We start from the raw sequence: 20,339 nt of genomic DNA on the forward strand, positions 1-20,339 counted from the left end.
TCTTGAATTCTACAACAGTCATGCTGCTCCTCTCGCCCTGGAGATACGCTTGGATAGCACAGTATAATCCCTTGTTAACAGGCAGCTCCCCTCTTTTTGCTGAAGAGGCTGAGACAGAAGCCCGTGGGTCAGGCTTGCTCGGGACACTTTTGATGTAATAATGTGTATCAGTATTGCAGTTGGATTGCTTTTGAGGGATATTTGGCTTTAAAAACAGGACAAATCATGTCCTCGAGCATCAGAGACATTGGTTGGCAGGACCTTTCTGAGAGGCCATCTGTTACACAGCAATAGAGATGACACTGCATTATATGATTTAGGAGGATTATATTGTAATATGTTATATATATGATTTTTTAATTAATACATGTAGTATGCAAAATTATTATATGTTTTGAATTTATTTCAGTTAACTCCTGTATAGTTTTAAAATAAATGGCTTACTGCTATGGGCTTGTTTTGTTACTGGCATAGAAATAATTAATATATTACAACCTTAAAAATGGGAGGTGTGCTTTTGAGCTGTTTCTTTGTGATGTTCGGTAGTGAGAACGTTTATTGAAAAAGGGATGGAAGCGTTTAAAGAATTGAACACAGTAACTGCAAAACAATATCAAAATCATCGTTGAAAAACATGTTTTATTTGTGCGTGATTGTAAAGTGTAAACTGATGAGAAACAAAAAAATAGTGAGGACATGACCTCGGTGTCCTCAATGAGTCTGAATTGAGTTCATGAACCTATTCACAGTGCGCTAAATTCAGAGGTGTGTCATTCTCTGACACCTCGAGTGTCGTTAAAGCAGCACTACACGGAATAAATATAACACTTGAACCACCCTCCATGGCTTTGACGCCTGTATGAAATTCATCCTACTATAGTAACACTTCCAAAGCAATGTTGGGGCTTTGTGCTGCTATTATGCAATGATCCCATTCTGCCAAGCTGCTTCGGCTAACAGGCACAACAGTTGCCTCCTACTGCTGTCTCATGCATTCATGTAGTCCAGAGAGAGGACTCCGATCTGGAGACCTTCCACACACACACACACACACTTCTGGGGATCATCTGAATCTCAGGATTCAGCTAGAACAGGAGTGTGTGAGCTGTTCATGACGGCAGCTGGCTTCCAGTCCGGCTGGTGAAAGTGGATGTTGAGGGTTCGAGCCCAGTTTGCAAACACAACCTTCTCCGTGATGAAGCGATGGTGGCTTCCCCGTCGGCTCCTCTCGTGGGACAGGTACATGGAGCACTCGTCGGGTCCCGAGGGCTCGTAGTAATGATACGGCAAGGAGGGATGAGAGGAGGATCTGCAGGGAGAAGAGAGGAGACAAGAGAGAAAAGTAAAGGCATGAAAATCAAAGTGTGAGGGAAAATGTGGGGATCATTTTGAAATGAGGGTTGGGGAGTAGAAGCGATTCACCGTAGGGGAGAAATGGGAAGAAGAACAAAGAAAACTAGGAAGATCAGAAGAATCTAAGCTAACAGATGTGATCATTATTCACCATCTTAGTCCTCTGATATTCACGCCAAGCTCAGAGGAAGACTCAGATAAGAGTCACTTCAATCCGGTCTGCATTTCTTCATGAATATTTAAATGTTAGGCATTCTTTAGTGTGTGAGAATATCCTTATCCAAGTAATTTTTATATTTCCTGGGAGCCTGGGCTTGGGGAGTATCATATTACATGATCAGTATACAACTCTTGAACATATAGGTACAGAATAAAAAAAAGAACAAATGAACCGGAGAAAGGGAAAACTATTAAGCAAATTCAGACTGTAAGCGTATAGATTCACACTTAAAGTCTAAGCCTACGGAACAGTTCAGTTACAAAGTAAGTCAAATCTAGCCCATTTAATATTAATGCACCAGCTCTTACAATGATTTTGGCTTATTTGGTGCAAATATGTCTGCGTTTCCTTTTTGTTCTGAGTTTGTATTTATAGCGGTTTATTTAACTTATTGTAAGTCGCTTTGGATAAGCTGAATGAAATGTAACGTCATCAAAGATGTATTACACAAGATGTTGGTTTTGGTTTGGATGTAGAAATACACCCACGCTGTCAGCACACAGTGAATCACAGAGTCAAACTGCAACAGAAGAGTGTCCTGTCCATCTCATGCAATATTTGCCCCACTTTTTAAGACGCGATGTGACAAAGTGAGTCCTGACGATAAGGAACTGTGAAGGGTGACTTGGGTGTAAAATGTAACTGATGAAACAGGTACTGGCATAGAGCAACTCTTAAAAAGGGTTTGTGGATAATGTGTATGTTATTCTTTTAGTAAAAACGCTGTTCTTTATTATTGTCATTTCTACTTGGTTGCTTGTTTGTTAGAGTTTCTGTTGCACCATAGTCTTTCCTCATATAATTAATGGTATATTAAATAGGCCGTTAGATATGTTATATAATGGCGCCTTTAATTGAAACCTGTGAGGTACCGTTTTTGACCCGAAAATGCAAGGACACCATTTTCTTGTTGTGTTCACACTGTTGCTAGGAAACTGACAAAAGAAGGGACTTTGCTTTATTCCTTTGTCAAAGATAATTGAAGAGGATAATATTTGGAAAGAGGCTTTCAGAAGCTCCAACACATATTTACCATTGTGGAACATTGAAATAGACTTTTCTTATCAGCTGATTCTCATTAGAAAAGTTAACTCTGTGTACACTACCTGCACACCACTAAACAGAACTAGACCACACCGGTTGGTAGAGACCAAAACAGAGATAAAAGAGAACATTATACTTATATTATACTTGCAACAAGTCCTCCAACTCATACGACCAAATGGGTCGATTGTTTAAGCCCTTATTACGACCAAATATGTCGTTTGTTCAAGCGCTTAATACGACCTATAATTACGTTTTAAAATTGTCGGCCTCGAGTGCTCCCGTTGAATGCAAACGTTACAGAGGGTTGTTTATTCACAAATAACCCTCTCTGTAAAATCCTAAATTGTAGGATAGTTTGGCCATTAAAACGCTTTATGATTAGATTTCTAGCGAGAAGTATATATTGTACTTTTAGAATCCACGTCCAGTCGATATGTAGGATCTATAGTTTGATAGATATTGCGAAGATGATTTGAGGTTTCGTCAGGAGAACGTGTATATGCGGCAAGCTTCCATGTAAAGTTACGGGTTGAAAACAGTATTTCCGGTCTCGCCGTTTTCATAATAAAACCAATGATCAAATGATTTAACAGTGATATCTGCAGTACTCATCCACTAAAAAACATCAGTTTATTCTAGTTAATTATACGACATTAATTGGTTTAAATTCTGTACAATGCTTTTGTGTTTTTCTCTTTCGATTCTGAGAGACACATTTCTGTTTTCAGAGGTTTTGATAGGCTAAAATCACGCCGCAATGCACGTCGGGATATGGTGTTTATGTGATATGAAATCGGAAAACATTAAAAAAAAAAAAAAAATACTTTATTCCGAGTGTTCTTGCTTTTCTCTTTGAAAGTCATCACATAACGGCATTGCAATACACGGTTCGGCTGTATTAAATATTACAGATCTGCCCTAGATATGTATTTATAGAGCCCTGATCAGAAGACCTTTTGACAAACTGGAAGAGATGCCGCCAAAACTGAATACGTGACGTGGACCATAAATATATCAACAATTAAACAACATCTTCCATTTCTTTTCACACAATACGTCTCCTTGCAGTATCAACACTAATTCGGCTGACTTTTATATTTGATCCAATTAGTAGATAGTCTGTATTTACACCATAACGGTGCACAGCTGATAGAAAGGGACTTTTTTGTAGTTTTTAAAGATATTACTGATTTTCTGAACTCCTCATGCAGTTGACTGTTACAGGTCTATACACGTTCATGGTACAATGCATAAGCTTCACATCGAGAGACTGAAACTGTATTTTCCTTTAACGTTCTGTTTTAATTTCACAATAAAGTTTATAGTCATATTATGTACGATATTATTATGTTTTATTAACTAGACCACTGGTCTAAACCGCACCTCCTAGTGGTTAAAGCACGTTATTGAATTTAGTTGTAGAATAAGTTATATTTGATGAAAACATTTAAATATTAAGAGTAGCCTACATACAAAATAGGGGTCAATGATAGAAATATAGAATGGAAAATATCAAGAAGATACTGTAGTGATCTCTACAATAAAACAGTTTAGTGCAGGACGTCCAAAGATATTAACAGGAGGATGTGCAAAACAGACAAACTGATAAGGCTGAATTTTACTCAGGTGTAACTAAAGTCTGATTTAAGGGTTGTTTATATTTCACATCATTAATCAGAATCTGCAAAGTAACAAAAATAAATGTAGTAGAGTAAAAATACCAGGTTAACCTCTGAATTGTAGTGGAGTTGAACAAAGTAGTACATGCTGCTGTAACAAAAACATTTCCCAACTTGGGATCAATAAAGTATCTTAACTTAAGATGATCGATGGCTACTGCCATATTTGCTAAATGTGCATCTGAACCTTGACAAGTGCATGTTTCAGGCTTATCAATTAACAACAGGAGGGGTCACAGACATAAGACCAGCTGTCATGTGGTATTAATGCTGCCCATTATGGACACAAGCAATTTTCACCCATGTATTAATTATATGTTTTAAATTTGATAACACCAATGTGTTTCGTATCCCCTAAACCTCCAGGGATGTATACATTTTAATACTGGCAACTTCTAATTGTGGGAAATACGAAAACGTCTTTTAAAACTACATTTCCCAGTAGAGACGTGCCATAGAACATGTTGCGAAACACACAATAGCCAGCAAGTGTAATTCTGGGGGGGAGGGCTGGGCTGGACCCGTCCAAGTCCAGTTTTGGATAGTCTGGCGTGGTTCCATTCCATTTCAAAGAGCTGTTTGACAGCGTAACCTTGTCGCACTGCCACTCCAATATCCAATCACAGAGCTTGAGGGATAATCACGGGGTTTGTAAAGCAAGGCGGATGTTGTAGTCCCAAACGATAGCTGGGGATTCTGGGTAGTGTAGTGTCTTCGGAAACTCTGTAGTGTCTAAACTCCGAAAAACCAATTTGTTTCTCCGAATCGAAGGTTAAAAACACAAAAGCATTGTACACAATTTAAACCAATCAATATTGTGTAATTAACAAGGATAAACTGATGTTTTTTAGTGGATGAGTAATGGAGATATCACTCTGTCATCATTTGACAGTGTGGGGAATACTTCCGGTTTTATTATGAAAACTTCGAGACCGGAAATACTGTTTTCACCCACGCTAACTTTACATGGAAGCTGCCCCATATACAGTACACGTTCTCCTGGCGAGACCTCAAATCATCTTCGTATATCTATCAAACTGTAGATCCTACACATCCACTGGACGTAGATTATAAAAGTACAATATACACTTCTCGCTAGAAATCTAATAAAAAAGCATTTTAATGGCCAAACTATTCCACAATTTAGGATTTTCCAGAGAGGGTTATTTGTGAATAAACGACCCTCCGGAGCGTTTGCAATCGACAGGAGCATGTTGTTTCTTACACGACCACTAGAGGTGCTACACTTTAAAACGTGACTCTGGGTCGTATTTAGCTGCTGAACAATCGACCTATATGGTCGTTTTTTGTAGGAGGACAGGCTGTATACTTAGGTTGCCACATTTTCAAGGTGAGCAGACTCCCCAAAAGCATAACATTTGTTGCTGGTGTCAAAGTTAAAATATAAAGCTTTGTATATAAATAAATGAACATCTCATCCTGTCCGGTTACTGCCTACCTAGCTGCAGTTTATCAAGGGTACATAGTATTTGAGTTGTGTTTTTCTGTAGCTTATTTACGGGAAAAGATTCTAAACTAAACATTTTCGATTAAAAGACACACCTGCAGAAATCAGGTGGCACCATGCCGTACACGTTGATCCGGTCACACAGCTCTACGGCTATCGCCATGGTGAACCAGCCGGTGCTAAGCCAGGAGTTGGAGCTCTTCCTGAAATACAAGAGAACATTAACATTTAAAGTTTAAACATATATTGGGAGTATCAACTCTTTAAAAAGAGTATCTGATCAAATACAATAAGAACAAAGATATGAACCAATCATTATAGCTTTCATCTGATCAGTCATCTTTTCAGAGACAAAGCAAAAGACTGGCTGAAGAAAGACCTTCTTTGTTTATATGCCTTGTACAAAACCCAACAAAAATATCAAAGTGCAAGATATTGATTCAGGCAGTGCGTGCATGACGGCCGAAGTGATTGAATTCCCCATTCATATTCAACGTCCTCTCATCTTCCCGCTGACTTACTGTTCCAATGCATATGAGTTTATAGATTGACGCTGACAAATGTCTTCTTCTGTTAAGCTCTTATTTTGTAAGAAAATTATTCAGACGTTTTTCTACAGTACAGACCAGCATCCAAAAAAGCCACATGTGACTGTCATGTGGTAAAAAGCAAGACTCAGTATAAACAAAGAAAGTGCCTTCTAGTTAGGATGGTCTCAGTAAATCAAAATCCTTTTCGGTATGGCCATTTTCTTTCATTTATGTTGATTAGCATTACACCTGCGTCTGAAAATGTAAATGGTAAATCCTCTCTCAGTTAAGGCGAACACTTTCTGTAGGGTATTACGTGCTAAACATCTTCAAACATGTGTTTACCGTACTTTTCGGACTATAAAGCGCACCTGCATATAAGCCGCAGCAGCTAAATTGTCCGTCTGTCTTGCTCTCGTTCTGTCTCTCGGTTCCACTTTTACTTTGGCGCGCTACCTGTCTCACTCTTTTCCGGCCTCCAGCTTTTCCTGCTGGAGCCCGCCCCTTAGAGGTGGCGGGCGCGGACCGGTCATAGAGCCCATAGAGTTAAAGGTGGTTAATTTTACCTGTAAAATCCATAGATTTAGGAGGTTCCCTAGTGGCCGCTAGCTGTACAAAAAAAATGGGGAAAAAAGTCGCGGTTTATAGTCCGAAAAGTACGGTACTTCTGCATCAACAACGCAATAACCTAAAACAATACTGTGATTTGGAGTTTCTTACTCACTCTGGTGAGGCTGTGTACCAGAGCTAAATTCCATCACAAAAAACAAGTTCTTATCCAAATGTTTTCGCTGATTCAAGAAGAATTAGGCAGCTGTGGCACTTCTTTGCATAAAAGATCCAGAATGAGCTACTACCCATTATCGCGGTAAAAAGTGAGTGTTATTATGATCTTTTTGTGTCTTTCCAGTATCTTTCAATTTCTCACTCATTCAATCATTTGTCTGTTCTTACCCATTTCTCACTTGAGATTGATGTTTCTTCCTATGTTGAGAGACTTCTGCAAAGGTCTTACTTACTGGTGGCACTATATTGGAAATGCTTTGCAATATTCTCCCTCATCCAGGCAGTAGTGGGTCAACATTAAACTCTGCATGACTCAAATCCCTTAAAATCCTTTCAGCGATAACAGACACCTTTTAATCTAAATCCAATTGAATTATGCTGTGAGTGTTTAGGAGCTCTGACTTATTCTTTTTTAAGCAAGTGGGAATATGTGATGCTTTTGACTGGCTAAACTCAACTAATTATTCCATATTGTATTTTATTATTTCCACACACACAAGTTCTCAAACCTCACAAAGACAGGTCTGATTCTTGGTGCATTTACCTGTCTATCCCTGTTTCCTTTTTAAACAGTTCATCAAACTTTAGCATTTTGGTCCGAGAAATGATGTAGACTTTAAGCCTTGGTAGGAGTTGGTTTAACAGCCGGAGGTTGTTGTAAACGTGGCCTTTTCCATCCCGCCTCATGCAGCTGCTGGGTCCCCAGAAGATGAAAACCGTGTCCTGGCTGGCGTTAAGCAGCTGCTGTCGGCTCCGCAGGACCCTCTGCAGGCTGGAGTGAGCCACGACACGCAGGTTTGTACGTCGGCCAACATCCCGCTGATAGTTTATGCTGGGGGCGTCATTCATACGGATTACGCACTCGTTGCTGTCTATTTCTTCGCCTCTCTTGCTCCCCGTTAGCTGGCCGGAGCTGGTCACCAGAGCACAGGTGCTGCAGTGCATCTTCAGAGGCTGTAAGGTAAAAGGTTAAAGGTCAGAAATAGTGTTAGTTTCATACAGAACATATTAAAGACAGGCTGGCAAACCTGGTCTTATTAAGCCATCACATTTCTTTACAGTTCTTTTTCTGCCTCTAAATCCATGTTTAAGTACAAATGTGTACATAACAGTTGAATAAATGTACTTAGTTACTTCCCACCTGTGCTCTTATATCAGATATCCTATTATTCAAATGAAATGCAGGTTGACAGCAGAGCAGAGGTTATTCAGTGCACTTCGTTAATAGGAAAACCATGAATACACTTTAGCCGGTATATTTATTCAGTCAAACACAATCTATGCAACGAAACAAGCAATGCTTTCAGCAGTGTTCTAGCTTTGTTAAGGTGCAATGCAGGGCTGTTGTGTTGGTCCGGTATTGGTTTGGTTGTATTGATCAAGCTTTTTTTTCAAAGTTGGCAAAGGCGAGCTCAGATTGAGCGATCCGACCCAGAGTCTCCTCACATGAATTATTCTCAACCTGAAAAGAGAGACACATTGGCATTCTGAACTGTGCGCCAAGCTTCACACTCCATCAGGTTCTGGGGCGGGAAAGTTGTGTGTGTGTGTGTGTGTGTGTGTGTGTGTGTGTGTGTGTGTGTGTGTGTGTGTGTGTGTGTGTGTGTGTGCAGGCATTGCTGCTTCCACTAGTTATAATACTCTCACCACCTCTGTGACCCCACACTGAATGATAATCTAGTGTGTGTGTGTCCACTATGTGTGTGTGCATCTGTGTAGTTCTGTATCTTGTTAGGGAAATATTTTCCAAGGTCCATAACTTTGCCCCAGTGTATCAGTTCAAACTGCCCTGACTGAGCACACGCACCTGTAACCATGGCTACTGTGCTCTCAGTGTTCTGTCTCCCTGTTCCTGCCTGTTAGCGTCAGCTGATAGAGGTGTTATGGTTCTATCTTGTTATGCAGCATGTTGATGATTCTCTCTGAACTAGCTAAATACACGGGTCTGGGGAGAGTTCTTCAGAATAGACGTGGCAACTCTACCGTGAAGTCAGAACCTCTGACTCTTTGACTTGTTGTGTGAATTCTCTCCTCCTCCTGCATTTCCCCCACAGTTTGATGCTTTGTAATACAGCCACGTCTCTCTTGCAAGAGTCTGCAACTGTCTAAGAAGTGTCAAGATACAAGTCCAGTTGTACTACTTTAAATGTGCTACCCCCCCCCCCTTGGCTGAAGCAAATTACGCACTTCGCTGCACAAACCCTGCAGTAGCTTGGAAAATAATCATTGTCCTTTGAGCGGTTTTTCTACTTTCGCATACAACAGATAGAGTCGTTTTGCCCTCGGCGTCATCCAAACAATTACTTCCGAGAAACTTTTGATTATGTTCAGGGAATGTGTCGAACTCAATCGAAGGTTACATGGACAGTGTTGTTTGAATTGCTGGTGAAATACTAAAAAGGGTCCTTGACAGTGATGCTGAAGCTCCAGTGCCACCTCCCTGAGCTTCTGACAGCTTGATGATTTGGGAAATAGCCACTTATATATCACATTGAGAAGGGCATCCGCAATCAGATGATGATATTTCAGACCGCAGGAAGCTGCAGTTTTGACTAACGGACTGCTGAATGAATGAATAAATGAACCGTGGTGTTTTGCATATTTCAGCGGGTAGATTTGAACTTGTAATCAACCTTGAATTAACACAGCGGTGCTTTAATTTGTGAGCAAACTAGCACTTGAGCATACACTGACTCACACACACACACACACACACACACACACACACACACACACACACACACACACACACACACACACACACGCGCACACACACTCATTCTGCACTTTATCATGCAGACACAGGGTTGTCTACCTTCATTAATAATGCATGACCCCATAAGCTAACACTTTCGTAGTTGTATCAACGTTATGAGGCCATTCAGTGAGCTCTGATGCCAAATGGACTAGAGAGAGACAGAGACGGTCAAATTAGCTTAAAAACTGGTAAAAAATAGCTGCCGCACTGGAAGAGGTGGAGGCATTTAGAACAGAAGAAGAAGAAGACACAGGGGGTTGGCTCCAATTTCAGTCCCAGTCAATTACCGCCCACACAGTCATCAGTATGATCCTGCTTATACACTTCCCAGGGGAAACCAGGATCATAATTGCTTTCTGAGAAAACCCCATCAGTCAGCCTCTGATATCACTCCAGAGCCTCCAAACCACCAGCCTCCTGCCCCCCACACTTTTCAATTTAAGAAGGAAAGTGAAAACCTGCAGGAAACTTGGGAAAGCTATGGAGAGGTCAGAGAGGAGTCATTAGTAATGAGAACAAAATGATCCTCTGGTTTATTTCCCCCGGTGATAAGGCTGGTGTTATTCTGTATTCCTTATCGTCAATAAATCCCATGAAAAAAAATGTCTTCGTCCCACATTTCCATAGGGTCCTGGTGATGATTCGTAAGTGGACATCTAAATGTATAGCTCACCATAGAATAGGCTGCCTGTTGTGTTAAATGGAATTGCATTTAAATAGTGCTTTTCTAGTCTTCTGACCCACACACACACACACACACACACACACACACACACACACACACACACACACACACACACACACACACACACACACACACACACACACACACACACACACACACACACACACACACACACACACACACCATGTATACATCATTTACCTCCATTTTGTCCGCATAAGGGAGGCGAGTCCCCACATGTGACTGTAAAGAGATTTAGGTCCCCACAAGTATAGTAATGCTAGGCCACACACACACACACACACACACACACACACACACACACACACACACACACACACACACACACACACACACACACACACACACACACACACACACACACACACACACACACACACACACACACCACTTCAGAGGACATTACATTGACTTACATGCAATTCCTGGAGACTTATCCTAACCTTAACCATAACCAACACATGCCTAACCCTAATCCTAATCCTAACCAAGTCTTCACCCTAAAATTAATGATTCCCCTCATGGGGACCTCCAATTTGTCCCCATAAGGGAAGCCCGTCCCCACACGTGACTATGTAAACAGATTTAGGTCCCCACAAGTATAGTAATGCTAGACCACACACACACACACACACACACACACACACACACACACACACACACACACACACACACACACACACACACACACACACACACACACGCACACACACACACACACACTGATGGGCTGCCATACAAGGTGCCAAACTACTTATCACCTCATGCTCTTTTACACACACCTCGACTGAGTGATTTCAGATGTTACTCAATGTGTTACAGTCCATTTCTCAACATTTTCTGACCTGCACGCCTTGTCTGTGGCTCTTATCCATACATTCAGTTGTTCTATCAAATAACTTTCGAAACAGGTCACAAAAAACGATATTCTTGTTTTTTAAAATGCTAAATCATTTTTGTAGTATTCCGTCTCAAATGCTTTCAAACACGAGGTATTGATTCATTTGTTAGATAGTGTTTCCAGCAGCAAATGTCGTGTGAAACTGCATATTAATCTGTGAAAGCTTGTTGTGCGTGGGTTAGACGGCAAACATGCGACATCAAGATGAAGGTAAATGTCACCCTGCAACAATGCTTCGATAAAGGTCTCTGGCTCAGAGCAATAAGACACATTAAGCTTTGACACAGACAATAAAAGGAATAGGAATATTATCCTTTAAAGTCCAATCCCTTTGATGTGAGCAGTGGCCAGCTGTATTTGATGACAGTGGCGCAAATTATTTGGAATTCAGTAATTGTGCTCTTTCCGTAGCACACATAATTAGGCTAATGGCCGCAGTATAGGTGAATTGATTGACACCTGTAGCGTGGTGTGAAGGTGTAATGATCAGAGCTGCTTTCTTTTTCTCAGAAACCAATTAATTACACCCAAATCCTCCTGACAGTTGACATCTCATTAAGCTCCTCCTGGTAACAGACTTTAAAGCTTGCTCTATTCTCAATTTGAGGGAATAAAGGCGAGATAATCAAGGCGCCTGTCTTATTCTGCACGCAGTCAAACAGAGAGAAGGGGATGGCAGCATCTCAAAGTATACGTGGCCTCGTTAGGCGCACTTTGATGGAAAGATAGGAAACTATGTTTGGCTGGTTTTCAGAATATTCAAGACTTCCTGTCAGACAGCTCTTGCCCTTCACCTTGTCCATTTAGTAGGACAGGTATTCAAAATAAAAGGTAGTTCGAGTGCTTTGATGACAACAAAAAAGTGTGGAAAAACGATACAAATCACATGTTAATACCATGTAAATGGGACTTTCAGGTATATAGGCACATATAGGGGCAGTAAAATCAATCTTAGGATGACGCCTTATCTGTTTTCCAGGACCTCACTGTGCACGTGCTGAAGCCTCTCCATTAAGTATGTAATATCTATTGTATAATACATCTTACATTGAAAGGGGTCAGCGTAGATGGGAGACTTTTCTTATATAATGACACATTTCTAATGACACCAATTTCTCAGAGGTTGACTGCATTACTGTAAAGGCTGTGGGAGCAGAGAGAGGTATTGCCAATCATAAGCAGGTATAGACTAAATCATGAACTCGCACAGGCACACAATCCACATTCATGCTCTCACACTGGTTCTGATTGGAGCAAATTGATTCTGCGGACAGCTCTTCAAAGGTCAACATCTCTTTACCTCGAATCGGAGAAAAAAATCTGATAAATAGAGAAAAGTGAAGTGGCTGTCTCGCTCAAGATGTGTGTGCGTGTGTGTGTTTGAAAGAGTCTATTCAGCCTTGCAGCTCCAATTACTGTAGCTTGTCAAAGAAAATAAATGCATCCAATAGGAAAACATCTCACAAAAACCTGCAGACATTGCAGAAGGCAGACAAAGAGGAACATCTTTAACACAGACTCAGTTTCTCAAAAATATCCCACATACAGTAAATGTGCATTATTTAAAGCCTGATCTCACAGCATACGGATTGTCAGTACTGCTGTTTTGCTTTTTTCACATTAAGAACCGAAAGGGCTCAAGGAGAGGCCAAATGTTTACCCCTTTGAGCCACATAAAGCAGCATGTTCTTGGTGATTAATGGATGTTTTGCAAAGTTTTGGGTGCGACATAAATGAGGAAAGCTGCCACAGACCATCAGCCACATTGGTGAAATCACAGCCTATGAAAAGAAGATATGCACATAAGTTAATACGGATCATACACACTGTCCAGCAGGCACATTAGATAGAGCTATCGTCACATTTTGAAGCATCCCAAGCTCTGATGAGGGCATAACAAAATGTGTGGGCATTTGCATGGAGTGTAAGATGTCTAAATGCATGCACTGTTGCTGTGCTAATGTGGATGTGTCACCCTGTGTGTGTGAGCCAATCATTTTACATCATCAGCAACACCTCAGATGACCCTGTAGGGAACATTCTGGAGCGATGCACCCACCCACACCCGCTCTGTCAGAGGGTGCATCAGCAGCCAGAGAGCAGCAGAAAGAGCCCCCATGGGTGGAGGTGGGAGAGGGACACTAAGCATATGTAAATATTGCAGTGATATTGGGCTATATAAATAAACATTGATTGATTGATTGATTGATTGATTGATTGATTGATTGATTGATTGATTGATTGATTGATTGATTGATTGATTGATTGATTGATTGATTGACAGTGTGTCAGCTGTCAGGAGGAGGTTGAAGGTCAGGAGAGATTGTGAATAATGAAGTTCCCGCACTGCAAAAAACTCAAATGTATCTTTAGAGCTGCTGTAAAACTAGTAAAAATGTTGCTTTTTCATTTACTTTAAAAGGATCTGATGAGCACTACAACATTGAAAAGGAAATTAAAATATATAATTCAAAAATTCAAGCCTGATCCAGATCAAATATCACCACAAACGAACACATATCTCTCATCATTTATCCCTGAAGGGTAAACTGCATTAAAAAAACGTTTCCTCCAAATCCTTTCCTCTCTGAGGCGAACGCTACTTTCCACTCTGCTGTGCCTTACTGCTTATCTTTCTCACTGAATGATATGTCTACCTGAATGAACTGTAACACTGTGTCTGAATTATAGGCCTCTGAATTACTGACTGAGGAGCTCAGAAGACCAAAAGATTACAGCAGCGGTGTCCTGAGTAGCAGTGCTAGTCGAAATCCTGTTTTAAGTGCTTTTATCAATACATATTTCATGTTGGGAACATAAATTATGAATCAAGAAACAGAATAAAGAACTGAGAGAATTTAGGGATGGTACGGCCACTGCAAATTTGGCTTCTGACTTTAATGTTTTGAGAGATTAATTGATATTACTACAGCCTCACACGCACCACAGTTATTCAGCTTTTTACACCCACCCAACCCCAAACCCCTTTCCCCCTTCCCTTTGTCACATAATGCCGAAAAGTGTGGAATTAGGATGCTAAGTGACAAAGCAAGACCAGGGTGTAAATAGCATTGTTCACTATAATCACCCTGGTGCAAATACGACTGCCTTATAGTTATTGGTAAAAATCGAAATATGAAAATATGAAAAATAGAATAATTGTTTCGTCCAAACAAAAAATCTTGATATCACATTTAACTGGGAGGTTGTTAAGGACATGTTCACAATTCAAACGGGAAGAAGAACATTTTTCAGTTCTCCCTGAAACCAGGGCAGCACCTGAAGCTTCAAACAGCTTTTTCAGTGAATACCTGAACCCTACATTTCATCTCTCTGCCCAACCTGCATGCCAGCAGAATACAGATTAGGCACTTTTTATACTATGCATTTGCAAAAAAGCCACAGCAATGGAAAAGCTCTGTAATTATTCGTTTCCCTTTGAGAGCCACTCTGACGGAAAACAATGATTTTAGACCAGCTGCTCTTACATCAGTTGTGATGAAAGCTTTGGTGCAGTGTTGAAAGTGGACAGATGATGTGACCGCCGTTATGCATTTGGTTTTTAAACAACATGAGGACAGTGGAGCTTCTGTGGCATTATATCGTTTTTGTGCACACATTGCGTTGTATTGGTCTTTCAGAGGCTGTCATAAATGGACTTTTAATCCAGTGTTAAACCCCATTTTTTAGACACACTCTGACTACAACATCCATCATTGAGAAGTAAGGGAGTTTGTAGTAGGTCCGACACACTCATGGTGTGTGTTTGGTATAAGCTGCTGTGTATTTTTGTGTACTCTTAAAGGTGGGGTAGGTACATTTGAGAAACCGGCTCGAGATCGCTAGAATTTGAAAATACACAACCGGAGAAAATCTGCCACTTCCTTACGGCCCGTCCAGAGCTATTTAATAGAAGAGTTACGACACCGGAAGTCCAAAAACGGTTATCGTCACGTGGTTCATGTAGACGAGGGATCGTTCCCCGGAAGTTCATGGCGGGCAATGTGAATGCATTGATAACAGGAGATAGAACTACGATTTTTGGTAATTATTAGTGAATAAAGGTTTTGATTTGCAATATTTATACAACAAATCGATATGTGTATGTATTTACATCAATATGTTTTCAAAAATAAAATCGAATTTGCTAATATTAAGTGATAATATTAGGATTAGTGTGAACAACTAGTTTACATGTTACTAACAGTGCCTTGGTTAAAGAGCCTGTTGCTGTTTATTTATAGCTTTGAATTCTTTCAAACCAATATTATCTTCTTAAACTTGTATGGTAGTCAGGAGCATCACTTTATAATGTTTATTGATACATTTAGAGGGAGGGGATCTAAAGTAATGCTTTAAAATTCAGATTGGATTCATTTCTACCATTTTCTTAAATTCATGGTAGTTTCAGTAATCCCCTGGTAATTGAGGACACAAGTTATCTAAATGACTAATGTTGTCTTTATGGCTTTCAGAAAGGACAGGAGACCGACAGGATATGATGATGATGTTAAATGTGTTGCTTTAGGAACATCCATTGCAAATACATGGAATTCAATAAACATAGAAGAGCATATCATGCAGTTTGTCGGTGCCTTTTCCTCCGTGTTGTCCTGGTTTGCTGTGCTGCCTCCTAGTCGCCACCATGGTTTGATGTGCTGCCTGGGGATGCTCAAATCGCTCAGAGAAAGGAGTACGAATGTACGGCTTCCCCACTGACACAGAGCGGAGGAAAAAATGGCTGGCTCAAGTCAGCAGGAGCAATTTCACGACCAACAGCAACAAAATATGTGATTTATATACAAACACTGCATTTGCACTTTTTCACAAAACGAAAACCACACCATTGGGAGAGCTTAATGTTTTGTTTAATACAAAAAAACAGGGAAAGGCTTGAAAAACACTGAGAGTTGAGACTCAGGGTGCAGGATGAGGGTCTCAGTGCAGGTATTCAGGCTCCATTGAATCCCCCTCTGGTTCTTGTGCTGAGAGAGGGAGCAACAGACAGGAGAAAGGGTTATACACACCTATATAGCACACCTATTGCCTTGGGGAGATAACGTGTTTACTTATATAAAACAGTAGTATTAAACGTACCTTGTGTTTTCACTCTCACTTAAGTCCCTCTCCCTTTGCCATCAATCCAAAATCAGCTGGGCTGCAACATTATACAGACGGGTAATAATCAACAGAATCACAAGGACACAATATGGCTCTGCTAAAAACACTCACTCTTACACGCACCAAAGTTATATTTATCTAATATTTAACTCCCTCCACCCCCGCATACAATCCCGTTTAGAAGCCCCTCTTCTCTAATTCAACATGTTGGACGAAATGACATTAAGAGAACGGAATTTACAATTAAAAGGCTGTTCAACGTGTGTTGCTAACTTGCTTCGGTATGCTAGCTTAATCTGTTATCTGTAAACGTTCCCTAAATCTACTAATTTAGGGATAATCCACTGACATCCTTTAATACACATGTTCATTTGAATCAGATGTACTGATAATATCCGCAATATACATCTTTAAACTTCTTCTTACCTTTAAAAGTCCGTCACGAACGGTGTATTATGCTGCAACTCCACAGCTCTGCCAGCCTTGGCGCTAACTTCCGGGGAACGATTGAGAGGCTCCACGATCCGCCATTGCTGTAAAAAAGTGGTCCATTGGAGTGAACGGAGATGTCGTAACTCTTCTATTAAATGGCTCTGGGCCCGTCTACACTACAGCGTCGACAGCGTCGAAAGCTCCAATCTGCCCATTCACTTTCAATGGGGTGACGTCACATAGCCGCGCTTTTTCGCCGAACTGAATTGTGGGTAGCAGAGCGGTCCGTCTCCGGCGACAGAAGTTGAACAATGTTCAACTTCTGACGCCGGAGACGCCGGAGTAGCCAGCGCCAGCCAATCAAATCCCGTTTCCCAAAATCTGACAGCTGAAGCCGTAGCCAATCAAACCGCGTCTAAGCTGGGAGAGATATCCCGCCGTTCATTTCTATATTTCTAAAAAAGTCGGAGGAGAAACTAACTATCGCCGTAGCAAATCACCCGGTTTTGTATGACCAGACCCTCTTCACCTACCGGGATACAAACCGGAGGAACCAGGCATGGAGGGAGGTGGCAGAGACAGTGGGGGAAACTGGTAGGTTTTCGCCTGTTTGGGGAGTTTATATATATATTGCTCGCATAAAATCCCCGGGGGTTTTTGCTTTGTATATCGGGGGCGGGAGATTCATGTGATTGGTTGTTGGTCGTGTTGCTTGAATAAAATCCCCAAGCTCCAGACACGCCCAGCTCCAAGCTATTTTTGAAGCTGTAGTGTGGACGCTCCGTTACAGAGCCCCTCCTCCAACACACACGAACGCGCACATGACCAATGAGGGCACGAGATAAGTTTGTGCCCCGATGGAAGGCTGACAGGCAGGGAGGCCATCCAGTTATTTTAGCCGGGCCGGCTCAGATGATTGGTCGTACTTTTTACAGTATTACGGCTTCCACAGATGCATTTGTTTATGGATTTTTTGTCAAAGCACTTAAGATATTCATTGCTATCGAGATGTTAAGAGCATTCCATGGAATATAACAAAAAGTGTACCTCGAGCCGGTTTCTCAAACTTACCTACCCCACCTTTAATGTTTTCTGTTTGCAGGTGTTGTGAGGCCATATATGTGAAGGATGTAGCTTCGTAGAGTCCAAGTCATATTTCCCAATGCAGACCATAATGTCTCTATCAAGGGTATTTTCAAGGACCATGTGCATGATACAAGTATGTCCAAATGCACTGTCCAGTTAAAGGATAGCCACTATGGTTATTACTGACTGAATCACTGCAATGGACAAAATCTGTCTGACACACATATCAGTCAATAGAGTTATATAAGTGACTTAACTGCGCTATTTTTGGTATTCTTTCACCTCATTTTGTGAAACCAAAAGCACTTTGTTCAGCTATCCATCTCCATTGTACCTCTGCCAGCCTTATATGTGCTCACTCCAAAACATTGAAAAGCCACTTCTCCCCTTCCAGCACATTACCCCCCCAAATCCCACTCCCATCTCCATGCAGACACCAATGCAGTGACAGGAACCTGATTCCTCACCCCAAACACTGCCTCTGTTTTTCTTGTAACACACAACCAAGCTGAGGCTCAATACATCGGTAGCATCGGATGAAGGCTTGCTGCTTTGTGCCCGCCTACACAACTCCAGCATATTTTATTTCTTTGAAAGTCGGACATATTTGTTTGTCTTATTTTCAAAGAAGACAAATACAATACAATGGCATAAAGACCCTGATTAATACAATGAACTCTCATTTGTTTTTCTTCATACGCACTACCTAGCTTTAACATATTATTACAAACGTTTGGAGCTCAAATAACATGTTTGAAAGGATGAATCAGAGGCAACAGGATCATTGTGCATCATTAAATTGCATGAGGACACAGATCAGTGCACATTCACAGATGGTGCATAATTACCTTTCGATCCATGACACCTGTGTACCCCTCAAGTTCTGCCGTCTGCAGTCTCTCAGGTCTCTCTGGCTTTTTCGTGGATGTAACCGCACCATCTGAACGGTGGGACGGTGCTGATGATGCCGATGAGGAAGACGATCTTTCGCCAGTGCTGCTGTTGTACATCAACATCAAACTGGTAACCATGGTGACGATGATGATGCCACTAACCCCTTGGCACTGGAGAGGCACATGAGAGATCAATCATCAATCAATCAATCAATGTTTATTTATACAGCCCAATATCACAAATGTTACATTTGTCTCAGTGGTCTTCACAGTGTGTACAGAATATCCGTATGACAATACGACACCCTCTGTCCTTAGACCCTCTGTCCTTAGACCCTCTGTCCTTAGACCCTCACATCGTACAAGGAAAAACTTCCGAAGAAAACCCACAGTTTAAAGGGAACAATGGGAGAGACCTCAGGGAGAGCAACAGATGTTTAGTTTAATTGAATTAATTCAGCTTCAGAGCTCCTTTTTTTAATGAAAAGCTACTAATTAGATGTCAAATGTTCAAAGTAGAGGCGCCATAACATTTGCAGCAGATCTTTTCCTCATGCATGATGCAAATGAAACGTCAGCTGTGCCACTCAGATGCGCTCAACATGCTCATGTCAACAGAGAACGGGGCAGAAATAGCTGCTGAATTCAAACATGTTGAATGATGTGCGTGATCCATTTGGATTATGTCACGGGAACAAGATACATTTAAGCGACTGTAAAAAAGAAAAATATAACAAAGTGCAATTAGGTCATGTAGATTCTATAATGCCTGCAGTTCACTTTAAAAACAGTATGCCCACAAAATGAATGTTTCACTGATGTCTCATTAATAATTACCACTCTTATCTTCATCTTCATTTCCCCTCGTTTCCAGCCTTCATCCTATCGTCCTTTAAAGCTCTCTCACAGAGCGTCGGGATTCTTCAGCATGCAACACTTGAGCGGTCAGCATCACTGGGATCAGCAGCTCCAGAAAACGACGCTCCACTACTCTTCACCCATGCTCTCCTCTACAGGGACGCCCTCGCTCCACACTGCGCTCCTCATGGTCCTAAACAACTCCGCTTCCCTGCTTGCCTCCTTCCAGGGTTCACTGGGGGTTCATGAGGCTGTAATTACACACATCATGATAATAGTTTTCATTTCAAGGGAGCTCTGTGGTTTATAATGACATGTTTACACATTTCTGTTTCCACTTCTAACCATATCAATTTACAAAAACATTCCTTTACAGTTGTCTCCGGCACAATTATCAAAATGATAGTCATTATTATAAAACACAATAGCTCATTTCCCCACGACAGTAGATGTATTTTGTATTGCTTTCACACATTTATTTTCAAATTGCCTTCAGTGAAT

At 41.1% G+C, this 20,339-nt stretch overlaps 1 protein-coding gene across 1 annotated transcript; it reads right to left on the reverse strand.

Annotated features, from left to right (window-relative positions):
• Positions 1–429: 429 nt before the first annotated feature.
• st6galnac5b (ST6 (alpha-N-acetyl-neuraminyl-2,3-beta-galactosyl-1,3)-N-acetylgalactosaminide alpha-2,6-sialyltransferase 5b) lies at positions 430–19,998 on the reverse strand. Its single transcript, XM_034081590.2, has 5 exons — positions 19,818–19,998; positions 18,936–19,151; positions 7,628–8,037; positions 5,863–5,970; positions 430–1,309 (listed from the first exon to the last, which is right to left on the reverse strand). Exons 1-5 carry the CDS (start codon positions 19,836–19,838, stop codon positions 1,075–1,077), a joined length of 990 nt encoding a protein of 329 aa, XP_033937481.1. The 5' UTR covers positions 19,839–19,998; the 3' UTR covers positions 430–1,074.
• Between the last annotated feature and the right edge of the window lie 341 nt (positions 19,999–20,339).

Source organism: Pseudochaenichthys georgianus, chromosome 4 (genome assembly GCF_902827115.2).
Source record: "Pseudochaenichthys georgianus chromosome 4, fPseGeo1.2, whole genome shotgun sequence".
Taxonomy (NCBI): domain Eukaryota; kingdom Metazoa; phylum Chordata; class Actinopteri; order Perciformes; family Channichthyidae; genus Pseudochaenichthys; species Pseudochaenichthys georgianus.